Here is a 26,584-nt window from a genome sequence, read left to right on the forward strand (position 1 = left end):
ACAAGGGCAGTAGATATATGGGAACACCACGACTTGAAAGTTCATCTGCCTTCCTGACTTGAAAATATATCACTGTTTCTTTGTCATCACTGGATCATTGTCCAGGAACTCCCTTCTTAATGGCATTGTGGGAGTACCAACCCTACAAGGACTGCAGTGGTTCAGGAAAGTGGCTCACCACTACCTTCTCAAAGGCAATTCAGCATGGACAATAAATGCTGGTCTTGCCAGTGACGTCCACATCCCATGAATGAAAAAACAAACTACTGAATACTTGCAATATCTTTGTTTCAGATTTCCAACTTTTTCAATGTTTTTAGTTAATGAGACCTGGTGCCATGAAAATCTGGTTACCACATTCGAATTTGTGTTACACAAACGTTCCATATATGCTGAAGATATTTCTACTAACCTCCTGGCACCAAATAGCCATCCACACCCTTCCCAGGCAATGATTTTCTCCTATCTACTTCCTCAACCATTTCTCACCACACTCCCTGTTAAATGTAATATGAAAATGATCCACAAACAATCCTTAGATATTGCACATCCAGTTATGCTGAAACGAATCTATACCACAGGTAAATGTCTAAGACCAGTAATTGTAGTTTGCGTTACAAAACTATGTTTACATTGCCTTTCTCCTGTCTGCCTGAATCAGTAGTTGTGTGGATGCCTAAAAATACAGGTACAGGTCACAAATAGCTATCTCTAAGCAGTTAAAATATAAATAGTTGAAAAGCGGACAGTAGAGAATCTACAGTCCCATAACATTTAAATTAAAATTAGGAAGGTTTACAAAGTACACAACTGGACCAAGAGATTCCTTGAGCATTTTCTAAATGAAGTTCCCACTGCACTATTTACACTGAGTAGCGTTGAAGGAAAATGGCGTGAGACTGTCACTTGCAGGCAGTCTCGCTCTGCTTTGCCGAAGATTGAGTTTGGAACTACACTATGGATTTACATGAACAGTTTTAATAGGTGTTAAATATCCATCGCCACACCAACATTGAACATACAGTGTAGATGCATACTTTTAACAACGTTTTGTTTTGTTCTGAGATGAGTTTTATTTGCACAGTGAGTTCCACTACGAAACCCCCTTCCAAAGATTCGTTTCTTCTCCATTCGAAAAATTCAGGCTCAGATACCGAACCTTTGCGTTCCCAGACTTGTGCCTATCAATATTTTGCGGGGCTGGTTCATTTGTCTAGTTGTCAGTCTGACCTGTGGGAGCGTTTGAACGGTACCGGATCGATAGTTGGAGACTCCCGTTGCACCCGGAGCGGCGGTTGGTGTGCCCCGAGCTCACTTCCGGTTTGTGCGGACCGGAAGGTGAGGCTGGTGTCTGTCGGCGAGCACGTTTTATATTTTAATTTAAGAGTCTCTGATTTTTTTTTTTAATCGCCACGATGACAAAAGGAGATCCCGAAGGGTAAGAGCTGGGGCTTGGATCGTGGTCAGGATGAAGGATCGTTGAGAGCATGAGTGAGACTGAACTGTCACGGATGTTGCATCACCCCCTATTCCCCCTCCCGACTTTGGGGCTTCTTCGTTTATAGCTTCCCCCTGACCCTATCCTGAACACCTGCTGTAAGACCATGGGGCTTCCCCATGGCTCCCACACCCTAACCGACTTCAAAACCATTGGACTTCCCCGGCCGATTGTCCTCCACCCATTCCGCTGCAGGCCCAAGGGGATTCCCATTGCCTTTATCTCACCTATTATAGAACCATGGGGCTTCCCACCGCCCCCGCCTAACCTATCATATAGGCCTATTATGGAGCTTCGGTTCAGTTTAATGCCCTTTATCCAACAACAATAACTTGCATTTATGTAGCGTGCATTTTTTAAGTAGCAAACTGTCCTAAGGCACTTCACAGGAGTGTTATCAAAGAAAATTTGACACCACGCCACATAAGATGATAGGGCAGATGATCAAAAGGTTTGTCAAAGGAGCGTCTGAAAGGGAGTTGGACTTCCTAAAGGTGTTTGGTAAAGTGTCACAGTATCGGCTTGTCAGCAAAGTTGAAGCCCGAGGAATAAAACGAGTGACAGCATGAATACAAAATTGGTTCAAGGACAGGAAACAGAATAACTGGTGAATGGTTATTTTCACACTGGAGGAAAATATAACGTGAGATTCCCCAGGTGTGGGAATTGGGACTGTTGATTTTAGTGGTATATATTAATGACTTGGTTGTACAAGGCACAATGTCAAAATTTGTAGATGACACAAAACTTGGAAGTATTGTGAACTGTGAGGAGGATGATGGACTTCAAGAGGACATAGTCAGGCTGTTGGAATGAGTGGACACGTGGCAGATGAAATTTAATGTAGAGAAGTGGGAAGTGATATGTTTTAGTAGGAAGAAAGAGGAGAGGCAATTTAAACTAAAGTATACAATTCTAACTAGGGCTATGTGTGCACAAATCGTTGAAGGTGACAGGGCAGGTTGAGAAAGTGGTTTAAAAAAGCATATGGGATCCTAGGCTTTATAGAGACATAGAGTAAAAAAACAAGGAAGTTTTGATGAACTTTATAGAACACTGGCTTGACTACAACTGGAGTATTGTGTCCAGTTCTGGTCATTGCATTTTAGGAAGGATGTGAAGGTCTTGAAGAGGGTACAGAGGAGGTTTACTAGAATGGTACCAGGGATGAAAGACTTCAGTCATGTGGAGAGACCAGAGTTTTCCTTTGAGCAGAGAAGGTTAAAGGGAGATTCAATAGAGGTGTTTAAAATCATGAAAGGTCTTGATAGAGTTAACAAGGAGAAATTGTTTCCAGTGGCAGAAGGATCAATAACCAGAGGAGATTTAAGGTAATGGACAAAAGAACCAGATGTGACATGAAGAAAAAGATTTACTCAGTAACTTGCTATGATGACTTGCATTGCCTGAAAAGGTAAACGATTTAATTTTAAAAGGGAATTGGATAAGTACTTGAAGGGGATAAAGTTGCAGAACAATGTGGAAATAGCAGGGCTGTGGGACCAATTTTTCATTAAAACTTAGTTGTTGTCCATGGTCCCTTTTGAATTGTTTTGAGGCTGTGCACACGGAACATGGCCTGTATGGTACCTTGCAGGCTGCTTCGCGGCCATGCAGCTTAACCAGAACGTTGTGTGGAACTAGTTGGATGGCTCTATCAAAGAGCTGGCACAGCTGTGATGGGCTGACTGACCTTCTGTGCTGTATCATTCTATGAACAGTGGTGCCACAGCTGAACTCTGAGTTCATAGAATGAAAAGAGAGGAATTCTAACTAGTGACCTGTGCAGGGTTATGTGAAGGTCAAGTGAGGATAAGATTGGCCTCAATGTAATGCCCCCCCCCCCCAAGGTCAAATAGTAGGTCATTACTCACTGCTTATGCTCAAAAATGATAATTAGTTATATAGATGAAGTATTGTACAACTGCATTTACCCATCAAAAGTCAGTGCCTTAAGAAAATTGAAAGTTGGAAGAGGAAGCAATTTCCCAAACATTTAAAAAAACTCAGCATCCTTTTTAATGGAAATGTTCAGTTGAGTATTAGAATGAATTATACCTGACTAGAACAGATAGATAAGAGCAAACTACTGCTTTGAGCTAATGCCATTTGTAAAATGATGTGACTCATTTTATCCTTTCTCTTCCTTACGCTAATTGTAAAATTAATTTTGAGTTTTGTTGTCGTAAGATCAATGGGGGCAGGGAGTGGAGGAGCATTTTTATTCAGACTTAATATTTCAAAATGTCTTTCTGTCTATTCATTTCAGTAACTTCTAGGCAGACAGGGCAAATATTTGATCTCAGATGTGACATCTAAAAAAGTCTTTGGTGCAATGCTTGGACAGAATTAACCTACACTTGCCATGGTTGTGATCATTTTGTCCATTCTGAGCTGGGCTAATGGGTATGGTACCTAAGCCAGGGAAGACCTCTGATGATTCCAATGATTTGTGTTGTGAATTGTTGCGTGCAGGCAATTTCCCACAATTAGGTCAGAGGGAAGTATCAGACAGATGCTCCCTTACAGGGATAAGAAGCTGAAAGATCAAATCTTCCTGTTATGCTGCATTTTTAGTTACCAGCCAGAGATGACAATGCCGTGCTACTTATATAATTGGACAACATAGGAGAAGGCCTATTAAATCACATCTAGTATATTTTCCCATTATAATGTCCACCTGCACTTAAAACATCTTGAATTTTGCTTCTTACTCACCCAGCAGATTATTCCACCATTTTTTAAAATCACTTTTTAAGTAAGGAAATTCTTTATAATACCTGTTACTTTCCACTGATTTAATGTATGTCTTCTGTTCCTAATTTTTGGGTTTAATCTGAAGTCATATACCATCTGTACAGTTTATCTTATTTCTGTCTTAAGTTCTGTCGTACATTGTTTAAAACCTAGCTTAAGAAGTCTCATCATATAATATCTGTTTATCCTCAAAAAGAAGTGACACATCTATTTACAGTAGACTCAGTGATGATCTGTCCATTGAATATATTTTCCACTAGGTATGTGACATCGTTTGAAATAAGACAATGGTGGTCTAGTATTTTAAATTCTATGACTATTAATTCAGAACTGCAGTTTTGCGTTTGAGTCTTTAGGCCTCCTGTTACATACGATCATATGAATTAGGAGCCTGAGTAGACCACTCGGCCCTTTGAGCCTGCTCCGCCATTCAATAAGTTCATGGCTGAACTGATTACTCCACATTTCCACCTACCACCGATAACCTTCTACCCCCTTGCGTATCAAGAATCTATCTACCGCTGCCTTAAAAATGTTTAAAGACTCTGCTTACACCTCCTTTTGAGGAAGAGAATTCCAAAGACCCTCTGAGAGAAAAAAAATTCTCATCTCATCTGTGTCTTAAATGGGCGACCGCTTATTTTTAAATAGTGACCCCTAGTTCTAGATTCTCCCACAAGGGGAAGCATCCTCCCTGTCAAGACCTCTCAGGATCTTATATGTTTCAATCAAGTCGCCTCTTGCTCTTCTAAATTCCAGCGGATTCAAGCCTAGCCTGTCCAGTCTTTCCTCGTAAGACGGCCCGCCCATTCCAGGTATTAGTCCAATAAACCTTCTCTGCACTGCCTCCAAAGCATTCACATCCTTCCTTAAATAAGGAGACCAGGACTGTACACAGTACTGCAGATGTGGTCTCACCAATGCCCTATATAGCTGAAGCATAACCTCCCCACTTTTGTATTCAATTCCCCTCGCGATAAATGATAACATTCTATTAGCTTTCCTAATTATGTGCTGTACCTCCATATTAACCTTTTGCAATTCATGCACTAGGACACCCAGATCCCTCTGCATCTCAGAGCTCTGCAATCTCTCATCATTTAGATAAAAGCTTTTTTTTTATTCTTCCTGCCGAAGTGGACAATTTCACACTTTCCCACATTATACTCCATTTGCCAGATCTTTGACCACTCACTTAATCTGTCTATTTCCCTTTGTAGCCCCCTTATATCCTCTTCACAACTTACTTTTCTCCAACTCACTTGCCTTCTTTGGCAGAGGTGTACAAGTTATCTAGATTAATAGATGAAATAGCAGAAATGGCTGAAATATTTTAATCAGGCAGAGGGAGTAAAATTATCTTGCTTCATCCAACATGATCTCCTGCTGGCCCATCTTGAAGAAGACAGTTGTCCAAATCATGCTCTCCTTAGGGTTATGTAGTTGAGAGTTGATTTTTTTTTCCACAATGATGATTTGGAAACAAAAAGTTATGTTTTTTTTTTGAGTCTGTGCGATTAACGTTATGAACACCGGAACTGAACATTGTTCGTATTAAATAAAAACAGGAAATGCTGGAAATACTCAGCAAGTCTGGCAGTATCTGTGGAGAGAGAAGCAGAATTAACGTTTCAGGTCAGTGACCCTTCATCAGAATATTCTGATGAAGGGTCACTGACCTGAAACGTTAATGCTGCTTCTCTCTCCACAGATACTGCCAGATCTGCTGAATATTTCCAGTATTTCTTGCTTTTATTTCAGATTTCCAACATCTGCAGTATTTTGCTTTTATATTATTGTTCATACTAATTTTGGAGAGGAATCCTTATTGGCATTTTGCCAACTTCTAATATTGGGTTTTATTGTTAAAAGGATTTTTTCAGGCATTACTAGAAGTGTTACGTGAAGGAAATCACTGCTAAGCTTTTCCTGTTTACCAGAGGAAATGTTTGCAACTGTAATTTCTGGTATAGTCTCACCATTCATAAAAGTTGCAGGTGTAGCAATTCAATTTTGAGCAGCTGGATTTTAAAGAAAACAATCAATTGTTATACATTTCTCATGGATTTGACCAGGCTTGTGTCAAAGCTAATATACCCAATTTCTCTTGGTCAGATATTGATGTCTAATACTGAGTGAAAATCAAGTAAATGCCCACAGTAAGCTTTAATGTAATAACTTCATTGTGAGTTCATATTAAAATGGTTTCTCTTCAAAATGTAGGATGCTGGAATGCTTTGAAGACCATTTATAAAATCAGTAACGTTTAAGGTCATTTTAAAAAAGTTGTGAACCGGTACAGAAAATAATCAAAAAGGCTAATGGAATGCTGGCCTTTATATCTAGATGACTAGAATACAAGGGTCATGCTTCAGCTATACAAAGTCCTGGTTAGACCACACCTGGAGTACTTTGAGCAGTTCTGGGCACCAGAACTGAGGAAGGATTTATTGTCCTTGGAGCGACTGCAGCGTAGATTTACGAGAATAATGTCTGGACTCCAAGGGTAAGATTAAACAAACTAGGGTTGTGTTACCTTCAATTTAGAAGGTTAAAGGGTGATTTGATTGAAATTTTCAAGATATGAAGGGGAACAGATAGGGTATGTAGGAAGAAACTTTCCATTGGTTGAGGAGTCTAGGACTGTAGGGGGAGGCATAGTCTAAAATTTAGAGCCAGACCTTTCAGGAATGTATTTAGGAAACGCTTCTTATGTAATGGGTAGTAGAAGTTTGGAACGCCATTCTGCAAATAGTAATTGATGTTAGATCAATAGTTAAATTTAAAAGTGAGATTGATAGATTTTTGTTAACCAAAGGTATAAAGGGATATGGGGCAAAGGTTAGGTCGCAGATCAGCCATGATCTCATTGAATGGCAGAACAGACTCGAGAGGTAAATGGTCTACTCCTGTTTCTATACGTTATTAACCAATTCATAGAGATTGTGTTTGTCCCTAAAATTTGGAACACCTCTTGTCCAACTCAGCAGAACTGCCCTCTCTTAGTTACACTCTTGCCTATCAAGTGGTAGCCAGATATCTCCAGCAAAGGCTTCCCTTTGTGCCCCATACAGTTAGTTCTGGGACCCCAAGGATATATCCTTGACCTCTTCCTATTCCTTATCTACACGATGCCCTTAGCAACATCATATGTCGATATGGGGTCAACTTCCAGATGTACGCTGATGAGATCCAGCTCTACCTTTTTGTCATCTGTCTTGATCCCTCCATTGCCTCTGTTGTCAGACTGCTTGTCTGGCATTGCATCGTGGATGAGTCACAATTTCCTTGAGTTAAACGTTGGGAAGACTGAAGCCATCCTTTTCAACCCTGCCTCAAACTCTGTAGCATTACCATAAATTCTATCTTTCTTTCTGTCCACTGTCTTGGGTTTAACCAGACTCCTTGGAACCTTGGCATCTTACTTGATCCTGAGCTGAACTTCAGACCACATACCTTCTCCATCATATAGATTTTCCACCTCAACATTATCCCGCTCCCATGCCTGTACCCATCTACTGAAACCCTCATCCATGCCTTTGTCATCTTCAAACCTGGCTCTTTCAATGCTGAGGGAATTGCTCTTTCAGAGAGCCAGTGCAGACATGATGGGTCGAATGGCCTTCTTCAGTACTGTAACGATTCTGTGAATGCTCTCTTAGCTAGCTTCCCAACCGTCACTCCCCGTAAATGTCTGCTCATCTAAAACTCTGCTGCTATCCTATCCTGCACCAGACCCTATTCACCCATCACCTCTGTCCTTGCAGACCTACATTGGCTTTGAGTCCCTCAGTGCCGGCATTTTAAAATTAACATGTTTAAATCCTTTGGCCTCAACGTCCTTATCTACATAACCACCTCTAGATCTACAATTTCCCCCCCAAAGTCGTGTTGCTTTGATTCTGGCATATTACACACCCACAAACCCCTTCTCTTCACCTCACCATTATCAGTCTTGTCTTCAGCCATTTAGGTCCTGTGCTCTGGAATATAATATGTACTTATGCTTGCAGTTCAATTAATTGTTCTTTAACCATCTTCTCAGCCAAAATCTTTCACAAAATACAATGCTTGAATGAAGATTCATTTATTAAAATCAGATCAGTTGAAAATTCACAATTACCTAAAGATTCAGCAAGTCACCTATCTGCAAAATTGTATCATTGTAATCTGTAATTAAATAAATGTTTGAAATACAGAAGACATTTGTTCTCTTAGGGAATCAAGGGATATGGGGAGTGGGTGGGATAGTGGAATTGAAGCCCATGATCAGCCATGATATTGAATGGCAGAGGAGGCTCAATGGGCAGTATGGCCTACTCCTCCTGCTCCTTATGTTCTTATGAGCCATACAGAGGTACCAGGTTTAATAAACAATCTTCTTCGTTGATTGATTTCAGTTAGGGTGACAGTCAGTACACAACAGTTGGTCTCATTGCTTCAGGGAAAATCAACCAAGGTTCTTGCTCTGAATCATTGTCCAGTGACCATTATCTCCCCCTCCCTGGTTGAATGGACCACATGAATTCATAGGGAGACAATGATGCTTGAAAAACAATTAGAATTCTTGAACTATTGGGAGGTTATGGATGAAGGGAACCCCATGAATATTAATATAGACTTCAAGAATGTTTTTGACATGATGCCACATAGGAGGTTGGTCCATAACATAGAAAAACATGGAATAGGTGGACTGTTATTGAAATGGATTGACAACTGACTGAGATCGAGCTTGGACATGCATAGAACTGCTTTTGAGTGGGGAGAAGTGATTAGTGGTATGTCAGTGGGATCAGTACAGAGACATTTGCTATTCACATACATCAATGATTTGGAAATGGGGATAGAAACAAAAACGTCAAATTTTGACGATGATATGAAGGTGCATGGGGAGTTGCAAATAGATAGTTGTAGAGTGGTTTTCTTTTGTGATGTAGGTGATAACAAGAATGCCCTATTTATTGCCAGTCCTTTCGTTGGCTTGAGCAAGTGATGGTGGACTGTCTTCTTTAACTGCAGCAATCCTTGAAAGATTGGGAAGCTGGGTTCAAAAATGGCAAATTAAATTAATTAGTGGGAAGTGCAGTGTGATGAGACTGGGGAAGGAGAATTAAAATTGGAATTAGAAAATAAATGTTGGTTTACAAGATGGAATACAGATCAGTTTGGTGGAACTGCAATATGTAACAGCAGTAAATAAGATATGTAGGATATTTAGTTGTATCGATCACAAATCATTGGACGTGATACTGAGCATTTGGTTCACCCCCAACTGGAGTACCATGTGCAGCTCTGGTTGCGGCCTTCCACGAAAGAGGTAGTTCGGTCATGGACTACCTGTATTGGTACCTTGCATCATACACCTGAGCTAGAAGGAGAGTCAGAAAGCTATGTTTGTTTACCCTACAGTAGTGAAGACTGAGAGGGGAACTTATTGAGGTATTTAAACTTTGTAAGGGTGTCAAAATGTTGAACCCTGAGAAACTTTACCATGTCCCTGAGAACAATGACGGACATGGGATAATGTTCAAAAGACGGATCATGAAAGGATCGATCAGGGATACAACTGTTTCACACAAGGTAGTTGTCATGCTAGGCCCCCACCTGCCAAGAATGAGGCACATCAATTTTGTCATGAAGATTGATTTTTAACTGTTGTTGGAGTGAGGAAATGACTTGTTAAACAGATCAGCTGTGGCAGGAAGCGCATTCCAGGGCGTGCTAAGGAGCATACAATCCACAAGGGCAAGGACTAGTTAGACCAGCTGGTCACATGACTACCTGGCTGTTCCGGGGTTTTATTTTGAACAGGCCACAGAGAGTTTGAAGGCAGAGTTTTTGCTCCTGGACTGAGAAGATTTCTCCTGTCTGTTCACATCTCTTTCTGACAAGCCTCTGAATCCACTGAAGACACATGAACCCCAAGAGAGAAAAGTCTGCTCCAGCGAACAAGGTTTAAGAAGAATTCTGGGCCCCAACGAAAAGCAAGATCTAACTACAATCAAGGACTCTACAGTGAGCTCGAAGAACCATAACAACAACTCTTCAGATATTGCTTCAAACCTTTCCACTTTATTTTTCTTCTGCTCTTTTCTGTCTCTATTTGCATGTGTGTATCGCATATGCGTCGTGTATCTGCAGGCATTAACCGCATTAGAGTTTAAGTTTAATAAATTTCAACTTTTCTTTTAACCTAAGAAAGCCTGTTTGTGCTGGTTTCTTTGCCTTATAATTGGAAAGCGTTGTACAAGGATTCACCAAGGGGGAGCCATAAACACGGTGTGTTTAAAATTAAACCATGTTACGGTAAGACCAGGTGAAGGCTGAAAGGGAACTCTAGACCTCTTTCTCACCAGTCGTAACAGTGGTGAATATTGGAATAGACTATGCAGGCAGGCAGTAATTGAAGCTAATGACAACAATAATTAAAGAGACTGTTGGACAAACGTTTGGTGAGATAATCATTTAGAAACATAGAAACACAGAAAAATGGGAGCAGGAGTAGGCCATTCGGCCCTTCGAGCCTGCTCCGCCATTCAATACAATCATGACTGATCATCCAAACTCAGTACCCTGTTCCTGCTTTCTCACTGTGTCCCTTGATCCCTTTAGCCCTAAGAACTATATCTAACACTCTCTTAAATATAATTAGTGATTTGGTCTCAACTGCTTTCCAAGGTAAAGAATTCCACAGGTTCACCACTGTCTGGGTGAAGAAATCCCTCCTCATCTCAGTCCTAAAATGGCTTACCCCTTATCCTTAGACTGTGACCCCTGGTCCTGGACTCCCCTGCCGTCGGGAACATCCTTCCTGCATCTAGTCTGTCCAGTCCTGTTAGAATTTTGTAGGTTTCTATGAGATCCCTTCTCATTCTTCTTCTAAACTCTAGTGAATACAAGCCGAATCGACCCAATCTCTCTTCATACGTCAGTCCTGCCATCCCAGGAATCAGTCTGGTGAACCTTCGCTGTACTCCCTCCATAGCAAGAACATCCTTCCTCAGATAAGGAAACCAAAACTGCACACAATACTCCAGATGTGGTCTCACCAAGGCCTTGTATAATTGCAGAAAGACATCCTTGCTCCTGTACTTGAATCCTCTCGCTGTGAAGGCCAACATATCATTTGCCTTCTTAACTGCCTGCTGCACCTGCATGCTTACTTTCAGCGACTGGTGCACAAGGGCACCCAGGTCTCGCTGCACCTCCCCCTTTCCCAAACTATCACCGTTCAGATAATCTGCCTTTCTGTTTTTGCCACCAAAGTGGATAACCTCACATTTATCCACATTATACTGCATCTACCATGTATTTGCCCACTCACTCAACCTGTCCAAATCACAGTGGAGCTTCTGTGCATCCTCCTCACAGCTGACACTCCCACCCAGCTTTGTGTCATCTGCAAACTTGGATATATTACATTTAATTCCCTCATCTATATCATTAATATATTGTGAATAGCTGGGGTCCTAGCACTGATCCCTGCAGTACCCCCCCCCTGCCTGCCACTCGGAAAAAGAGCAGTTTATTCCTACTCTTTTTGTTTCCTGTCTGCCAACCAGTTCTCTATCCATGTCAGTACCTTACCTCCAATGCCATGTGCTTTAATTTTGCACACTAATCTCTTATGTGGGAACTTATCGAAAGACTTCTGAAAGTCCAAATACACCACATCCACTGGTTCTCCCTTATCTATTCTATTAGTTACATCCTCAAAAAATTCCAGTAGATTTGTCAAGCATGATTTTTCTTTCGTAAATCCATGTTGACTTTGTCCGATCCTGTCACATCTCTTATAATGGACCCTAGCATTTTCCCCACTACTGATGTCAGGCCAACTGGTCTATAATTCCCTGTTTTCTCTCTACCTGCTTTTTTAAATAGTGGGGTTACATTAGCTACCATCCAATCCGTTGGAACTGTTCCAGAGTCTATAGAATTTTGAAAACTGACCAGCAATGCATCTACTATTTCTCGGGCCACTTCCTTAAGTACTCTGGGATGTAGATTATCAGGCCCTGGGGATTTATCGGCTTTCAATCCCATCAATTTCCCGAACACCATTTCCCTAACTAATACTGATTTCATACAGTTCCTCTTTGTCACTAGACTCTATGTTCCCCAATATTTCTGGGAGGTAATTTGTATCCTCCTTTGTGAAGACAGAACCAAAGTATGTATTTAATTGGTCTGCCATTTCTTTGTTCCCCATTATAAATTCCCCCATTTCTGGCTGTAAGGGACCACATTTGTCTTCACTAATCTTTTTCTCTTCACACATCTATAGAAGCTTTTACAGTCCATTTTTATGTTCTCTTGCAAGCTTACTCTCATACTCTATTTTCCCCATCTTAATCAATCCCTTTGTCCTCCTTTGCTGAATTCTAAACTGCTCCCAATCCTCCGGTTTGCTGCTTATTCTGGCCATTTTATATTTCTCCTCCTTGGATCTAATACTATCCCTAATTTCTTTTGTAAACCACAGTTGAACCACCCTTCCTATTTTATTTTTTGCGCCAGACAGGAATGAACAATTGTAATTCATCCATTCGCTCTTTAAATGATAACCATTGCCTATCCACCGTCATCCCTTTAAGTAACGTTCCCCAATCTATCATAGCCAACTCACACCTCATACCTTCATAGTTTCCTTCATTTAGATTCAGGACCCTAGTCTAGGAATCAACTGTCTCACCCTCCATCATAATGAAGAATTCTATCATGTTACGGTCGCTCTTCGCCAAGGGACCCCGCACAACAAGATTGTTAACTAATCCTTTCTCATTACACAATACCCAGTCTAGGATGGCCTGTTCTCCAGTTGGCAATGTAGATATAAGGGATATATCTTTTCTGGTCTGGTAATTCCTCGTTCAGACGACCCTCGCTGTCAAGGCTTACATATGACTAATGTCCATTTGGGTAAGGTATTGGTTAAGGGCAAAACATTGGTAACATTTTTTAAATCTACGATATTACATAATGACCTATAATGAAATATATTTAAAGCAAAAAAATAGCTGCTTTTAAATCCATGTGTACCTTGAGGAACTAGGAAGTTTTTACCTTCAGTGAGAAAGGTATTATGTTGACTCATATTGGAGAACACCAAATTGAAGTGGTTCTGTAATAGCATTGGCTGGTGGTACTGTGAAACGCAGCCAGTTTTTTATTTTGGGACAGTTTTTACAACAGGATTGCTCATGAGCAGTTGTTTGACAATCTTGATTGACTGACTTGATTTACCATAGAAGTCATAGAAAGTTTACGGCACTGAAAGAGGTCACTTGGCCAATTGTGTCTGCACTGCCAAAAAACGAGCCACCCAATCTAGTCCTACCTTCCAACATTTTTTTTTATTCATTCATGGGATATGGGCGTCACTGGCCAGGCCAACATTTATTGCCCATCCCTAATTGTCCTTGAGAAGGTGGTGGTGAGCTGCCTTCTTGAACCACTGCAGTCCGTCTGGGGTAGATACACCCACAGTGCTGTTAGGAAGGGAGTTCCAGGATTTTGACCCAGCGACAGTGCAGGAATGGCGATATAGTTCCAAGTCAGGATGGTGTGTGACTTGGAGGGAAACTTGCAGGTGGTGATGTTCCCATGCATTTGCTGCCCTTGTCTTTCTAGTTGGTAGAGGTCATGGGTTTGGAAGGTGCTGTCGAAGGAGCCTCAATGCGTTGCCGCAGTGCATCTTGTAGATGGTACACTCTGCTGTTGCTGTGTGTTGGTGGTGGAGGGAGTGAATGTTTGTGGATGGGGTGCCAATCAAGCTGGCTGCTTTGTCCTGGTGTCGAGCTTCTTGAGTGTTGTTGGAACTGCATCCATCCAGGCAAGTGGAGAGTATTCCATCACGCTCCTGACTTGTGCCTTGCAGATGGTAGACAGGCGTTGGGGAGTCAGGAGGTGAGTTACTCGCCACAGGATTCCTAGCCTCTGACCTGCCCGTGTAGCCATGGTGTTTATATGGCTACTCCAGTTCAGTTTCTGGTCAGTGTTAGCCCCTAGGATGTTGATATTAGGGGATTCAGCGATGGTTATGCCATTGAATGTCAAGGGGAGATGGTTAGATTCTCTCTTGTTGGAGATGGTCATTGCCCGGCACTTGTGTGGCGTAAATGTTACTTGCCACCTATCAGCTCAAGCCTGGATATTGTCCAAGTCTTGCTGCATTTCTACATGCTTCAGTATCTGAGGAGTTGCGAATGGTGCTGAACATTGTGCAATCATCAGCGAACATCCCAATTCTGAACTTATGATTGAAGGAAGGTCATTGATGAAGCAGCTGAAGATGGTTGGGCCTAGTTTATGACCCTGAGGCACTCCTGCAGTGATGTCCTGGAGCTCAGGTGATTGACCTCCAACAACCACAACCATCTTCCTTTGCGCTAGGTATGACTCCAACCAGCGGAGAGTTTTCCCCCTGATTCCCATTGACTTCAGTTTTGCTAGGGCTCCTTGATGCCATACTCGGTCAAATGCTGCCTTGATGTCAAGGGCAGTCGCTCCCACCTCACGTCTTGAGTTCAGCTCTTTTGTCCATGTTTGAACCAAGGCTGTAATGAAGTCAGGAGTGAGTGGCCCTGGCGGAACCCAAACAGAGCATCACTGAGCAGGTTATTGCTAAGCATGTGCCACTTGATGGTACTGTTGATGACACCTTCCATCACTTTACTGATGATTGAGAGTAGGCTGATGTGGCAGTAATTTGCCGGGTTGGACTTTTCCTGCTTTTTGTGTACAGGACATACCTGGGCAATTTTCCACATTGCAGGGTAGATGCCAGTGTTGTAGCTGTACTGGAACAGCTTGGCTAGGGGCGCGGCAAGTTCTGGAGCACAGGTCTTCAGTACTATTGCCGGAATGTTGTCAGGGCCCGTAGCCTTTGCAGTATTCAGTGCCTTCAGTCGTTTCTTGATATCACGCAGAGTGAATTGAATTAGCTGAAATCTGGCATCTGTGATGCTGGGGACTTCAGGAGGGGGCCGAGATGGATCATCAACAGCACTTCTGGCTGAAGATTGTTGCAAATGCTTCAGCCTTATCTTTCGCACTGATGTGCTGGGCTCCCCCATCATTAAGGATGGGGATATTTGTGGAGCCACCTCCTCCAGTTAGTTGTTTAAGTGTCCACTACCATTCACGGCTGGATGTGGCAGGACTGCAGAGCTTAGATCTGATCCGTTGGTTATGGGGTCGCTTAGCTCTGTCTATTGCATACTGCTTACACAGTTTGGCACGCAGATAGTCCTGTGTTGTGCTTCACCAGGTTGACACCTCATTTTGAGGTATGCCTGGTGCTGCTCCTGGCATGCCCTCCTGCACTCTTCATTGAACCAGGGTTGGTTTCCTGGCTTGATGGTAATGGTAGAGTGGGGGATATGCCGGGCCATGAGGTTACAGATTGTGGTTGAGTACAATTCTGCTGCTGCTGATGGCCCACAGTGCCTCATGGATGCCCAGTTTTGCATTGCTAGATCTGTTGGAAATCTATCCCATTTAGCACGGTGATAGTGCCACACAACACGATGGAGGTTATCCTCATTGTGAAGGCGGGACTTCGTCTCAACAAGGACTGTGCGGTGGTCACTGCTGCCAGTACTGTCAAGGACAGATGCATCTGCGGTCGGCAGATTGGTGAGGACGAGGTCAAGTATGTTTTTCCCTCTTGTTGGTTCCCTCACCACCTGCTGCATACCCAGTCCAGCAGCTATGTCCTTCAGGACTCGGCTAGCTCAGTCAGTAATGCTGCTACCGAGCCACTCCTGGTGATGGGTATTGAAGTCCACCACCCAGAGTACATTCTGTGCCCTTGCCACCCTCTGTGCTTCCTCCAAGTGCTGTTCAACATGGAGGAGTACTGACTCATCAGCTGAGGGAGGGCGGTTGGTGGTCATCAGCAGGAGGTTTCCTTGTCCATGTTTGACCTGATGCCATTAGACTTCATGCGGTCCGGAGTCGATGTTGAGGACTCCCAGGGCAACTCCCTCCTGCCTGTATACCACTGTGCCGCCACCTCTGCTGGGTCTGCCCTGCCGGTGGGACAGACATACCCGGGGATAGTGATGGCAGCGTCTGTCAGGTATGATTCCGTGAGTATGACTACGTCAGGCTGTTGCTTGACTAGTCTGTGGGACAGCTTTCCCAACTTTGGCACGTGCCCCCAGATGTTAGTAAGGAGGACTTTGCAGGGTTGACAGGGCTGGGTTTGCTGTTGTGGTTTCCGGTGCCTAGGTCGATGCCAGGTGGTCTGTCCGGTTTCATTCTTTTTTTATTGACTTTGTAGCGGTTAGATACAACTGAGTGGCTTGCTAGGCCATTTCAGAGGGCATGTAAGAGTCACCCACATTGCTGTGGGTCTGGAGTCAAATGAAGGCCATACCAGGTAAGGACAGCAGATTTCCTTCCCTAAAGAATATTAGTGAACCAGATGGGTTTTTACAACAATCGACAATTGGTCTGTAGCCCTGCAGGCAACGGCACTTGAGGTGCCTTTTAAATGAGTTGAGGGCTTCTGCCTCTACGACCCTTTCAGGCAGTGAGTTCCAGACCCCCACCACCCTCTAGGTTAAAAGATTTTTCCTCATCTCCCCCAAATCTTTCTACCAATCACTTTAAATCTATGCCCCTAGTCACTGACCTCTCTGCTAAGGTAAATAGGCCCTTCACCTCCACTCTATGCAGACCCCTCACAATTTTGTACATTTCAATCTGATCTCCCCTCAACCTTCTGTTCCAAGGAGAACAACCCCAATCTTTTCTCATAGCTGCATTTTTCCAGTCCCAGCAACATCTTCGTAAATCTCCTCTGTACCTTTTCTGGTGCAATTACATCCTTTCTGTAACGAAGTGACCAGAATTGCACACAGTGCTCCAGTTGTGGCCTAACCAATAATTAGACAGTTCCAATATAACCTCCCTGTTCTTATATTCCAAACCTCGGCTAATAAAGGAAAGGATTCCATATGCCTTCTTCAGCCCCTTATCGACCTGTCCTGCTACCTTTAGGAATCTGTGATCATTCACTCAAAGGTGTCTCACTTCCCCTACACCTCTCCGTATTCTCCCCTTAATCGTGTATTCCTTTGCCTGTTTCACCTCCCCAAATGTATCACCTCACATTTCTCCGGGTTTAGTTCCTTTTGCCACTTTTCTGCCCACCTGACCAGTCCATTGATATCTTCCTGCAGTCGACAGCTATCCTCCTCGCTATCAACTCACATGGCTAATCTTTGTGTTGTCTGCAAGCTTCTTGATCATGCCCCCTACATTTATGTCTAAATCGTTAATATATACCACAAAGAGCAGGAGACCCCAGTACTGAGCCCTACGAATGCCACTGGCAACAGCCTTCCAGTCGCAAAAACACCCGTCAACAATTACCCTTTGTTTCCTGCCACTGAGCCAATTTTGTATCCACCTTGCTGCATTCCCCTGTATCCCATGGGCTTCTATTTTTGTAACCAGTCAAAGCCTTGCTAAAATCCATGTAGACCACATCAACTGCACTATCCTCATCAATCTTCTTTGTTACTACTTCAAAAAAATTTGATCAAGTTGGTCAGACAAGATCTTCCATTAACAAATCCATGCTGACTATCCTTGATTAATCCATGCCCTTCTAAGTGACAGTTTATCCTGTCTCTCAGAATTGAATTCAATAATTTGCCCACTACTGAGGTTAGACTGACTGGCCTGTACTTATTCAGTCCATCCCTCTCTCCCTTTTTAAACAACAGGTACAAACAGCACCACACCTGTATCCAGTGAGGATTGGAAAATGATGGTCAGACCTTCTGCTATTTCCTCTCTTGCTTCTATTAGCAGCCTGGGGTACATTTCATCTGGCCCTGGTGATTTATCAACTTTCAAGATACTAATCCTATTAATACTTCCTCTCTCTCTCTATGTTTATCACATCCAATACTTCATACCCCTCTTCCTTAACTACAATATCTGCATCGTCTCCCTCTTTTGTGAAGACAGAGGCAAAGTATTCATTTAGAAGAATACCAATATCTTTCGCCCCTACAAGGTTACCTTTTTGGTCTTTTATGGGCCCTGCTTTCTCCTTAGTTATCCTCTTGCTCTTAATGTAATGATAAAACATCTTTGGGTTCACATTGAATTTGCTTGCCAATATTCTTTCATGCCCTCACTTAGCTTTCCTAATTTCCTGTTCCGAAGAAGGGTCACTGACCCGAAACGTTAACTCTGCTTCTGTTTCCACAGATGCTGCCAGACCTGCTGAGTGGTTCCAGCATTTCTTGTTTTTAGTTCCTAATTTCCTTTTTGATTTCACCCCTTTACTTACTATACTTCTCATGGTTTTCTGTAATATTGAGTTCTCGGTATCAGACATAAGCTTTCCTTTCTGCCTTGTCTTACCCTGCAAGCTCCTTGACATCCATGGGGCTCTAGATTTGGCCGTCCCACCCATTTTGTTTGTGGGAACATGTTCACTCTGAACCCCTTGAATCTCCCCTTTGAATGCCTCCCACAGCTCTAACACTGATTTACCTTTAAGTAGTTGCCCTGAAATAATCAAGAGTGCCAAGCCTGCTATACTTTCAACACTCTACGAACTGCTTTGCCTGTGCTGGGACGAGGGAGCAGTACCACAGGACATGCGCGATGCCAATATCATCACCCTCTATAAGAACAAGGGTGACCGCGGTGACTGCAACAACTGCCGTGGAATCTCCCTGCTCGGCATAGTGGGGAAAGTCTTCGCTTGAATCGCTTTAAGCAGAGTCCAGAAGCTGGCTGAGCGCGTCTACCCTGAGGCACAGTGTGGCTTTCGAGCAGAGAGATCCACCATTGACATGCTGTTCTCCCTTCGTCAGATACAGGAGAAATGCCGTGAACAACAGATGCCCCTCTACGTTGCTTTCATTGATCTCACCAAAGCTTTTGACCTCATCAGCAGACGTGGTCTCTTCAGACTACTAGCAAAGATCGGATGTCCACCAAAGCTACTAAGTATCATCACCCCATTCCATGACAATATGAAAGGCACAATTCAGCATAGCGGCGCCTCATCAGACCCCTTTCCTATCCTGAGTGGCATGAAACAGGGCTGTGTTCTCGCACTTACACTGTTTGGGATCTTTTTCTTCTCCCTGCTGCTCTCACATGTGTTCAAGTCTTCAGAAGAAGGAATTTTCCTCCACACAAGATCTGGTGGCAGGTTGTTCAACCTTGCCCGTCTAAGAGCGAAGACCAAAGTACGGAAAGTCCTCATCAGGGAACTCCTCTTTGCTGACGATGCTGCATTAACATCTCACACAGAAGAGTGTCTGCAGAGACTCATCGACAGGATTGCGGTTGCCTGCAACGAATTTGGCCTAACCATCAGCCTCAAGAAAACGAACATCATGGGACAGGACGTCAGAAATGTTCCATCCATCAATATTGGCGACCACGCTCTGGAAGTGGTTCAAGAGTTCACCTACCTAGGCTCAACTATCACCAGTAACCTGTCTCTCTATGCAAGCGCATGGGAAAGGCTTCCACTGCTATGTCCAGACTGGCCAAGAGAGTGTGGGAAAATGGCACACTGACACGGAACACAAAAGTCCGAGTGTATCAAGCCTGTGTCCTCAGTACCTTGCTCTACGGCAGCGAGGCCCGGACGACGTATGTCAGCCAAGAGCAACGTCTCAATTCATTCCATCTTCCCTGCCTCCGGAGAATCCTTGGCATCAGGTGGCAGAACCGTATCTCCAACACAGAATTCCTCGAGGCGGCCAACATCTCCAGCTTATGCACCCTACTGAGCCAGCAGCGCTTGAGATGGCTTGGCCATGTGAGCCGCGTGGAAGATGGCAGGATCCCCAAGGACACTTTGTACAGCGAGCTCGTCACTGGTATCAGACCCACCGGCCTTCCATGTCTCCGTTTTAAAGACGTCTGCAAACGCGACATGAAGTCCTGTGACATTGATCACAAGTCGTGGGAGTCAGTTGCCAGCGATCGCCAGGGCTGCCGGGCAGCCATAAAGGCGGGTCTAAAGTGTGGCGAGTCGAAGAGACTTGGAACATAGAACATTACAGCGCAGTACAGGCCCTTCGGCCCTCAATGTTGCGCCGACCTGTGAAACCATCTGACCTACACTATTCCATTTTCATCCATATGTCTATCCAATGACCACTTAAATGCCCTTAAAGTTGGCGAGTCTACCACTGTTGCAGGCAGGGTGTTCCACGCCCCTACTACTCTGAGTAAAGAAACTACCTCTGACATCTGTCCTATATCTATCACCCCTCAACTTAAAGCTATGTCCCCTCGTGTTTGCCATCACCATCCGAGGAAAAAGACTCTCACTATCCACCCTATCTAACCCTCTGATTATCTTATATGTCTCTATTAAGTCACCTCTCCTCCTCCTTCTCTCCAACGAAAACAACCTCAAGTCCCTCAGCCTTTCCTCGTAAGACCTTCCCTCCATGTCAGGCAACATCCTAGTAAATCTCCTCTGCACCCTTTCCAAAGCTTCCACATCCTTCCTATAATGCGGTGACCAGAACTGCACGCAATACTCCAGGTGCGGCCGCACCAGAGTTTTGTACAGCTGCAGCATGACCCCGTGGCTCCGAAACTCGATCCCCCTACTAATAAAAGCTAACACACCATATGCCTTCTTAACAGCCCTATTAACCTGGGTGGCAACTTTCAGGGATTTATTTAACTTAGCAGTTAGCAGGAAAAAAGACAGAAGCGCAAGGGGAGAGCCAACTGTGTAACAGCCCTGACGACCAATTTTATCTGCAGCACCTGTGGAAGAGCCTGTCACTCTAGAATTGGCCTTTATAGCCACTCCAGGCGCTGCTTCACAAACCACTGACCACCTCCAGGCGCTGACCCATTGTCTCTCGAGACAAGGAGGCCAAAGAAGAAGAAGAAAAGTTGTTTCTAGTCCACTTTCGGTAAATCACTCCTCAGTTTAGTAAAATTGGCCTTGCCCCAATTGAGAACTCTAATTCCTGTTCTATCCTTGTCCTTTTCCATAATTATGTTGAAACTGACTGAATGATGATCACTAACACCAAAATGCTCTCCCATCTTCCATCTGCTCATCTTAATTTCCTAAAACTACGTCTAAAACTGCACCCTTCTTTGTTGGACTTGCTACATACTGGCCAAAAAAGTTCTCCTCAGAATCACAGAATTGTTACAGCAAAGAAGGAGACCATTCAGCCCATCGTGTGTGCACTGGCTCTTCGAATGAGCATTTCACCATTGCAACTCCCCTACCTTCTCCCCATAGCCCTGCACATTCTTCTTTTTCACATTTTTGAATGCTGCAGTTGAACCTGGCTCCACCAAACTCTCAGGCAGTGCATTCCAGACATGAACCACTTCTCCCAGTGTCACTTTTGCTTCTTTCACCAATTACTTTAAATCTGTGCCCTCTCATTCTTGATCCTTTCATGAGTGGGAACAGTTTCTGCCTAACTGCTCTGTCCAGACCCCTCATGATTTTGAATACTTCTATCAAATCACTTCTCGGCCTTCTCTTCAAGGAAAACAGTTCCAGCTTCTCCAATCTTTCTTAATAACTGAAGTTCCTCATCCCTGGAATCATTCTCATGAATCTTTTCCGCACCCTCTCGAATACCTCACATCCTTCCTAAAGTGTGGCACCCAGAACTGGACGCAGTACTCCAGCTGAGGCCGATCTCGTGTCTTATACGAGTTCAGGATAGCCTCCTTGCTCTTGTATTCTCTGCCCTTATTAATAAAGCCCTGGCTACTGTATGCTTTATTAACCGCTCTCTCAACCAATCCTGCCACCTTCAATGGCTTATGCACATAAACACCCAGGTCTCTGCTCCTGCACCCGCTTTAGAATTATATCCTTTATTTTATATTGTCTCTCTGTGTTCTTCCCACCAAAATGTATCGCTTTGCATTTCTCCACTTTGAACTTCATCTGCTACCTGTCCGCCCAACTTGTCTATGTCCTTTTGGAGTTCTACACGATCCTCCTCACAGTTCACAATGCTTCCAAGTTTCGTATCATCTGCAAACTTTGAAATTGTGTCCTGTACACCAAGGTCTAGGTCATTAATATATATCAGGAAAAGCAAAGATCTCCTGAATGCACCTCAAGAATTCTGCTTCCTCAATTCCTTTCACACTAAATCACACTGTCCCAGTTAATACTAGGGTAGTTAAAATCCTCTACTATTACTGTTCTATTGATTTTGCACTTTTCAGAGATTTGTCTACATATCCGCTCTTCTATCTCCCTCTGACTGTTTGGGGGTCTTTAGCACACTCCTAGCTGTGTGATTTGTCCCTTTTTTGTTCCTTAGCCCGATCCATGTGGCCTCATTTGATAAACCTTCCAACATATCATCCCTCCTCACAGCTGTAATTGTTTCTTTAACCAAAATTGCCCCTCCCCTTCCTTTCTTACCCCCTCCCTATCGTGGCTGAGAGCCCTGTAACCAGGACCATTGAGCTGCCATTCTTGTCCCTCCTTCAGCCATGTTACTGTAATAGCTATGATATCATACTACCACATGTCTATCTGTGCCTTCAGCTCATCTGCTTTATTTGTTATACTCCTTGCATTGAAGTAGATACCCTTGAGCACTGCCAAACTTTTTTTCTAACCTTTGTTTCCTCTGTCTTCCAGACTCATCTGCTAACTTTCTGCCTTCCGTTTTCATTTCTGATTTTGTCCCAACTGAGTCTACCCTCAGGTCCCCATCCCCCTGCCAAACTAGTTTAAACCCTCCCCAACAGCACTAGCAAAACATCCTGCAAGGAATTCAGTCCTGGCTCTGTTCAGGTGCAACCCGTCCGGCCTGTACAGGTCCCATCTCCCCCAGAGCCAGTCCCAATGTCCCAGGGATCTGAAGCCCTCCCTCCTGCACCAATTTTCCAGCCACGCATTCATCTGTCTTATTCGCTATTTCTGTACTCACTTGCGCGTGGCACTGGGATTTCTTGCTAATGCATCAGCTAAAAAGGCTGCGGAATAATGTTGTTGGGTTTTGGGGATTGGGGGCGTGAGCATAGTGCTTAGTGTAGTTCCTGGCCTGCAAAAAAACAAGCAGCTGGTGCCTCCAGACATAACTCATATGTTGCTGTGATGCTACTGCCTCAAGAAGTAGAAGTTAGAATTATAATTTTTGGAGTAGACAGGGAAGTGAAACAAGTAGTGTTGAAAGATGGTTCTGGAATTATGTCAGTTGTCAGCATGATGTTCCATGAAAGTCGTTCCATTTCAATATAAAAAAAGAGATTTATCCAATGATGCCAGGAGTTGAACCATGATATTAGATCTGTTGCTTATCCCTGTACAACTTAAGTGTTATGTTGTAGATGTGTTGCATTTATGGAATTACAGAACAGTTTTCTGATAGCACAGGCTTTTGTGTGTGAAAGTTAGTAATCATCTTTATCACCATTTATTGAGATTTCACGCCAAGTCCTAGCTGAGTCCAATACGTTAACATTGTGTCGCGTTATCCTGTGCTTTGGCATTCTAATTGCAGCCTGTTCATTCAGTGGAAGTAGCAAAATGACTAACAAGAACAAAGCAGTTTTGAATTTAAACCACCTGCTGCCTTTGTCTGGCTTCCTTGCAGCTGGTATCCCATGACGAACATTTCATATGTGTTTGTTTCCTGAAAAAGTAGCTCAGCAATTGAATGTGATCACATTTGTCTACTGTGATCTATTATAGCTGTTTTGATAGAGGAGAAGGTAAAATAAAGCATCAGTAATTCTCAATATTGTAAAATATGCAGCATCTGAATGGGAAATATAAACAAAATCAGTTTATCCAGGAATTATTAAACCACTTTTACATCTAGTAGAATTCCAAGTCTCATTTCTAATAAACCTTTAACATCCTCAAGGAAGTGTATGAAATGCACAATAGATGGAAATAACAACGCTGATTTTAATAACTTTTGTATTGCCACTTAAACATTTCAATGACTGCTATTTTATCCATTACAGTGTCCCAGAGGACCAGGCACAGTCGAAGAAGGCAGCAAAGAAACTGCAAAAAGAAGCAGAAAAGGCTGCCAAGAAGGCAGATAAGCAGGCCAAATTGGTCAGTTTGAAACATCTTCAGCAGCATGCTGTTCTATCCAAATTTGATAGATGGGTGGCAAGAAGATTTGTAGATGTAGCTTTTGCAGTTCTTAAATAAAATCAATTTACAGAATTAAACTCTTAACACTTTTCGGATTGGCATACCTTTAACCTTCAATAGCAAAAATGTGACAGGAACATTAACTTCTGTTGTAAACTACAATCTTACAATATGTGAGGTGGGGAGTTGCATTGTGGATTGGACAATTTTATCAGTAAGGGCAGGAAACATGTTTGTTTGTATGTTAATACGTAAGGCGTATGTTTCCTTTTGTTCCCCAGTTTTTTTCCACTCCTTTTAGAAGTGGCTTATGCTGCATACTCACGCTCATGGTTGTCGGCACCGTTCTCGTGAACTGTCCAGTGGACATTTTTCATGAGTGAGTGCCTGCAGACTTTTTGATCATGAGGAGTACTGCAACTCGCCCTAATCTTATCCTCAATCTGAAGTTCACACAAATAGACATTTTTGAGCATGTGTCTCCAGATGTTTCTGAATGATTGATTTTTGTTTGTGTCTCCTTCTTCTCCACCACACCTCACGCTTCTCCTTCTGTCTACAACCTTGAGATCCATAGGGCTGAATTGTGGTACCAAATTGCTACTATGGTTGAGATCAGCCAGCTCATTACAGATTTCATATTGAAGTTGGGCCTTTGCTAGTCTGTTTGGCTCAGCAATTGCCTATTAAGTCATTAGGGTAGCTGTTCAAGCTGTATTTTGGCAAAATTGCTGGAAATATGTAAAGTAGCAGACATTTACATAAAAATTATGGGGATGCTATTGGTCCTGATTTTTGAATGCAAGATAATCAGCAAAAAATTATTTAGTTGTGTGGCAATCATGAATAATATCACACTAGATACGATATTGATCTGGAAAAATACTTTATTTGTAAAATACTGAGTATTTCCAGCATTTTCTGTTGATATGATAAATTTGCTTGTTACACCTGTAAGATTGTTAACTTTCCTCCTGGTTTAATGTTATTTCCTGTAGGCAGCAGAAAATCAAGCAGGAGATGAACAGGTAGGTGTTTAATGGAAAGTTTTTAATTTTTAAAATGAACTTTCATAAAACTATTCTAATCCTTATGGTGCCTCAAATGCTTATTTTTTTTAAATCATTAGATAACTTAATGTAGAGCAATGTTTCAGTAGTGTTTCTGCAATTTCTAGTTCACATTTAGATTGATCCTGTCAGAACTTCTTTTAAGACCTAACCGTGTTTTGGTTGCTCTCGTGAAATGTGTTGTCTTCAGAAATGTTTTCTCATAATCTGATTGTACCATGTGGAAGTTGTCCATATCCTATGTGACATTTTTCTCCTCACTTCCTACTATACCACAGGATGGAGAGTTAGATTTTTTCTAAATCTATCAGCCTATCCATTTGGGAGCACCCAGCTCCCACTTGAAAATGTATGGTACTTGATCCTAACCCGCAGTACGTCCTGTTCACCCATCACCACTGAGCTCACTGACCTACATTGGCTCCTGGTTAAGCAATACAATTAAAATTCTCCTGTAAAGTAAAACAAAAAGTGCTGAAAATACTCAGCATTTGTGGAAAGAGAAGCAGAGTTAATGTTTCAGGTTGATGACTGTTCTGATGAAAGGTCATCGACCTGAAACTTTGACTCTGTTTCTCTCCCCACTGATGCTGCCCGACCTGCTGAGTATTTCCAGCATTTTCTGTTTTTATTTTAGATTTCCAGCATTTACAGTATTTTGCTTCTGTGTTATCTGGTCATTAATCCATTGCTGTCAGAGCTTGCTGTGAGCAAAATGGGTGCAGCGTTTCCAACATTATAACTGTGGCTATACTTCAAAAGTACACAAGTTGTTGCTGAAATCAGGTGTTAGCTCTGTAACTTAAAATGCTCTTGGACCTTTGCCAGATGGAGATAAAATCAATCCCAAGTATCTATTGTTCTCCGACGTTTTTCTACTTTTGCTTATTTTGTTGAGTTAATTATTTTTAAAATGTTCTTGCTAGTAACTACATTATCTGATTCCTACATTTGACATCCAATTGATGAAATCTTTGCAGGTCTAGTTTTCTGAATATAGTAGAACTTGATATATCAGTGATATTTTTCATGAATGGGGAATTGATTTTACTTTAAGTATTTTTGAACTGGAGGAAGGTATATAGTGGGGTTCCCTAGGGTCAGTACTTGGACCACTGCTTTTCTTGATCTACATTA

At 42.8% G+C, this 26,584-nt stretch overlaps 1 protein-coding gene across 1 annotated transcript in view; it reads left to right on the top strand.

The window, feature by feature from the left end:
* The first annotated feature begins 1,306 nt into the window (after window positions 1–1,306).
* dars1 (aspartyl-tRNA synthetase 1) overlaps window positions 1,307–26,584 on the top strand; it is a 74,358-nt gene continuing 49,080 nt past the window's right edge. Inside the window, exons 1-3 of the mRNA XM_068035039.1 lie at window positions 1,307–1,438; window positions 24,239–24,335; window positions 25,376–25,405. Coding sequence (XP_067891140.1) covers window positions 1,416–1,438; window positions 24,239–24,335; window positions 25,376–25,405 — 150 coding nt within the window. The 5' untranslated portion in view covers window positions 1,307–1,415. The remainder of the gene's footprint in view (window positions 1,439–24,238; window positions 24,336–25,375; window positions 25,406–26,584) is intronic.

The sequence above is a fragment of the Heterodontus francisci genome, chromosome 7, assembly GCF_036365525.1.
Source record: "Heterodontus francisci isolate sHetFra1 chromosome 7, sHetFra1.hap1, whole genome shotgun sequence".
Classification (NCBI taxonomy): domain Eukaryota; kingdom Metazoa; phylum Chordata; class Chondrichthyes; order Heterodontiformes; family Heterodontidae; genus Heterodontus; species Heterodontus francisci.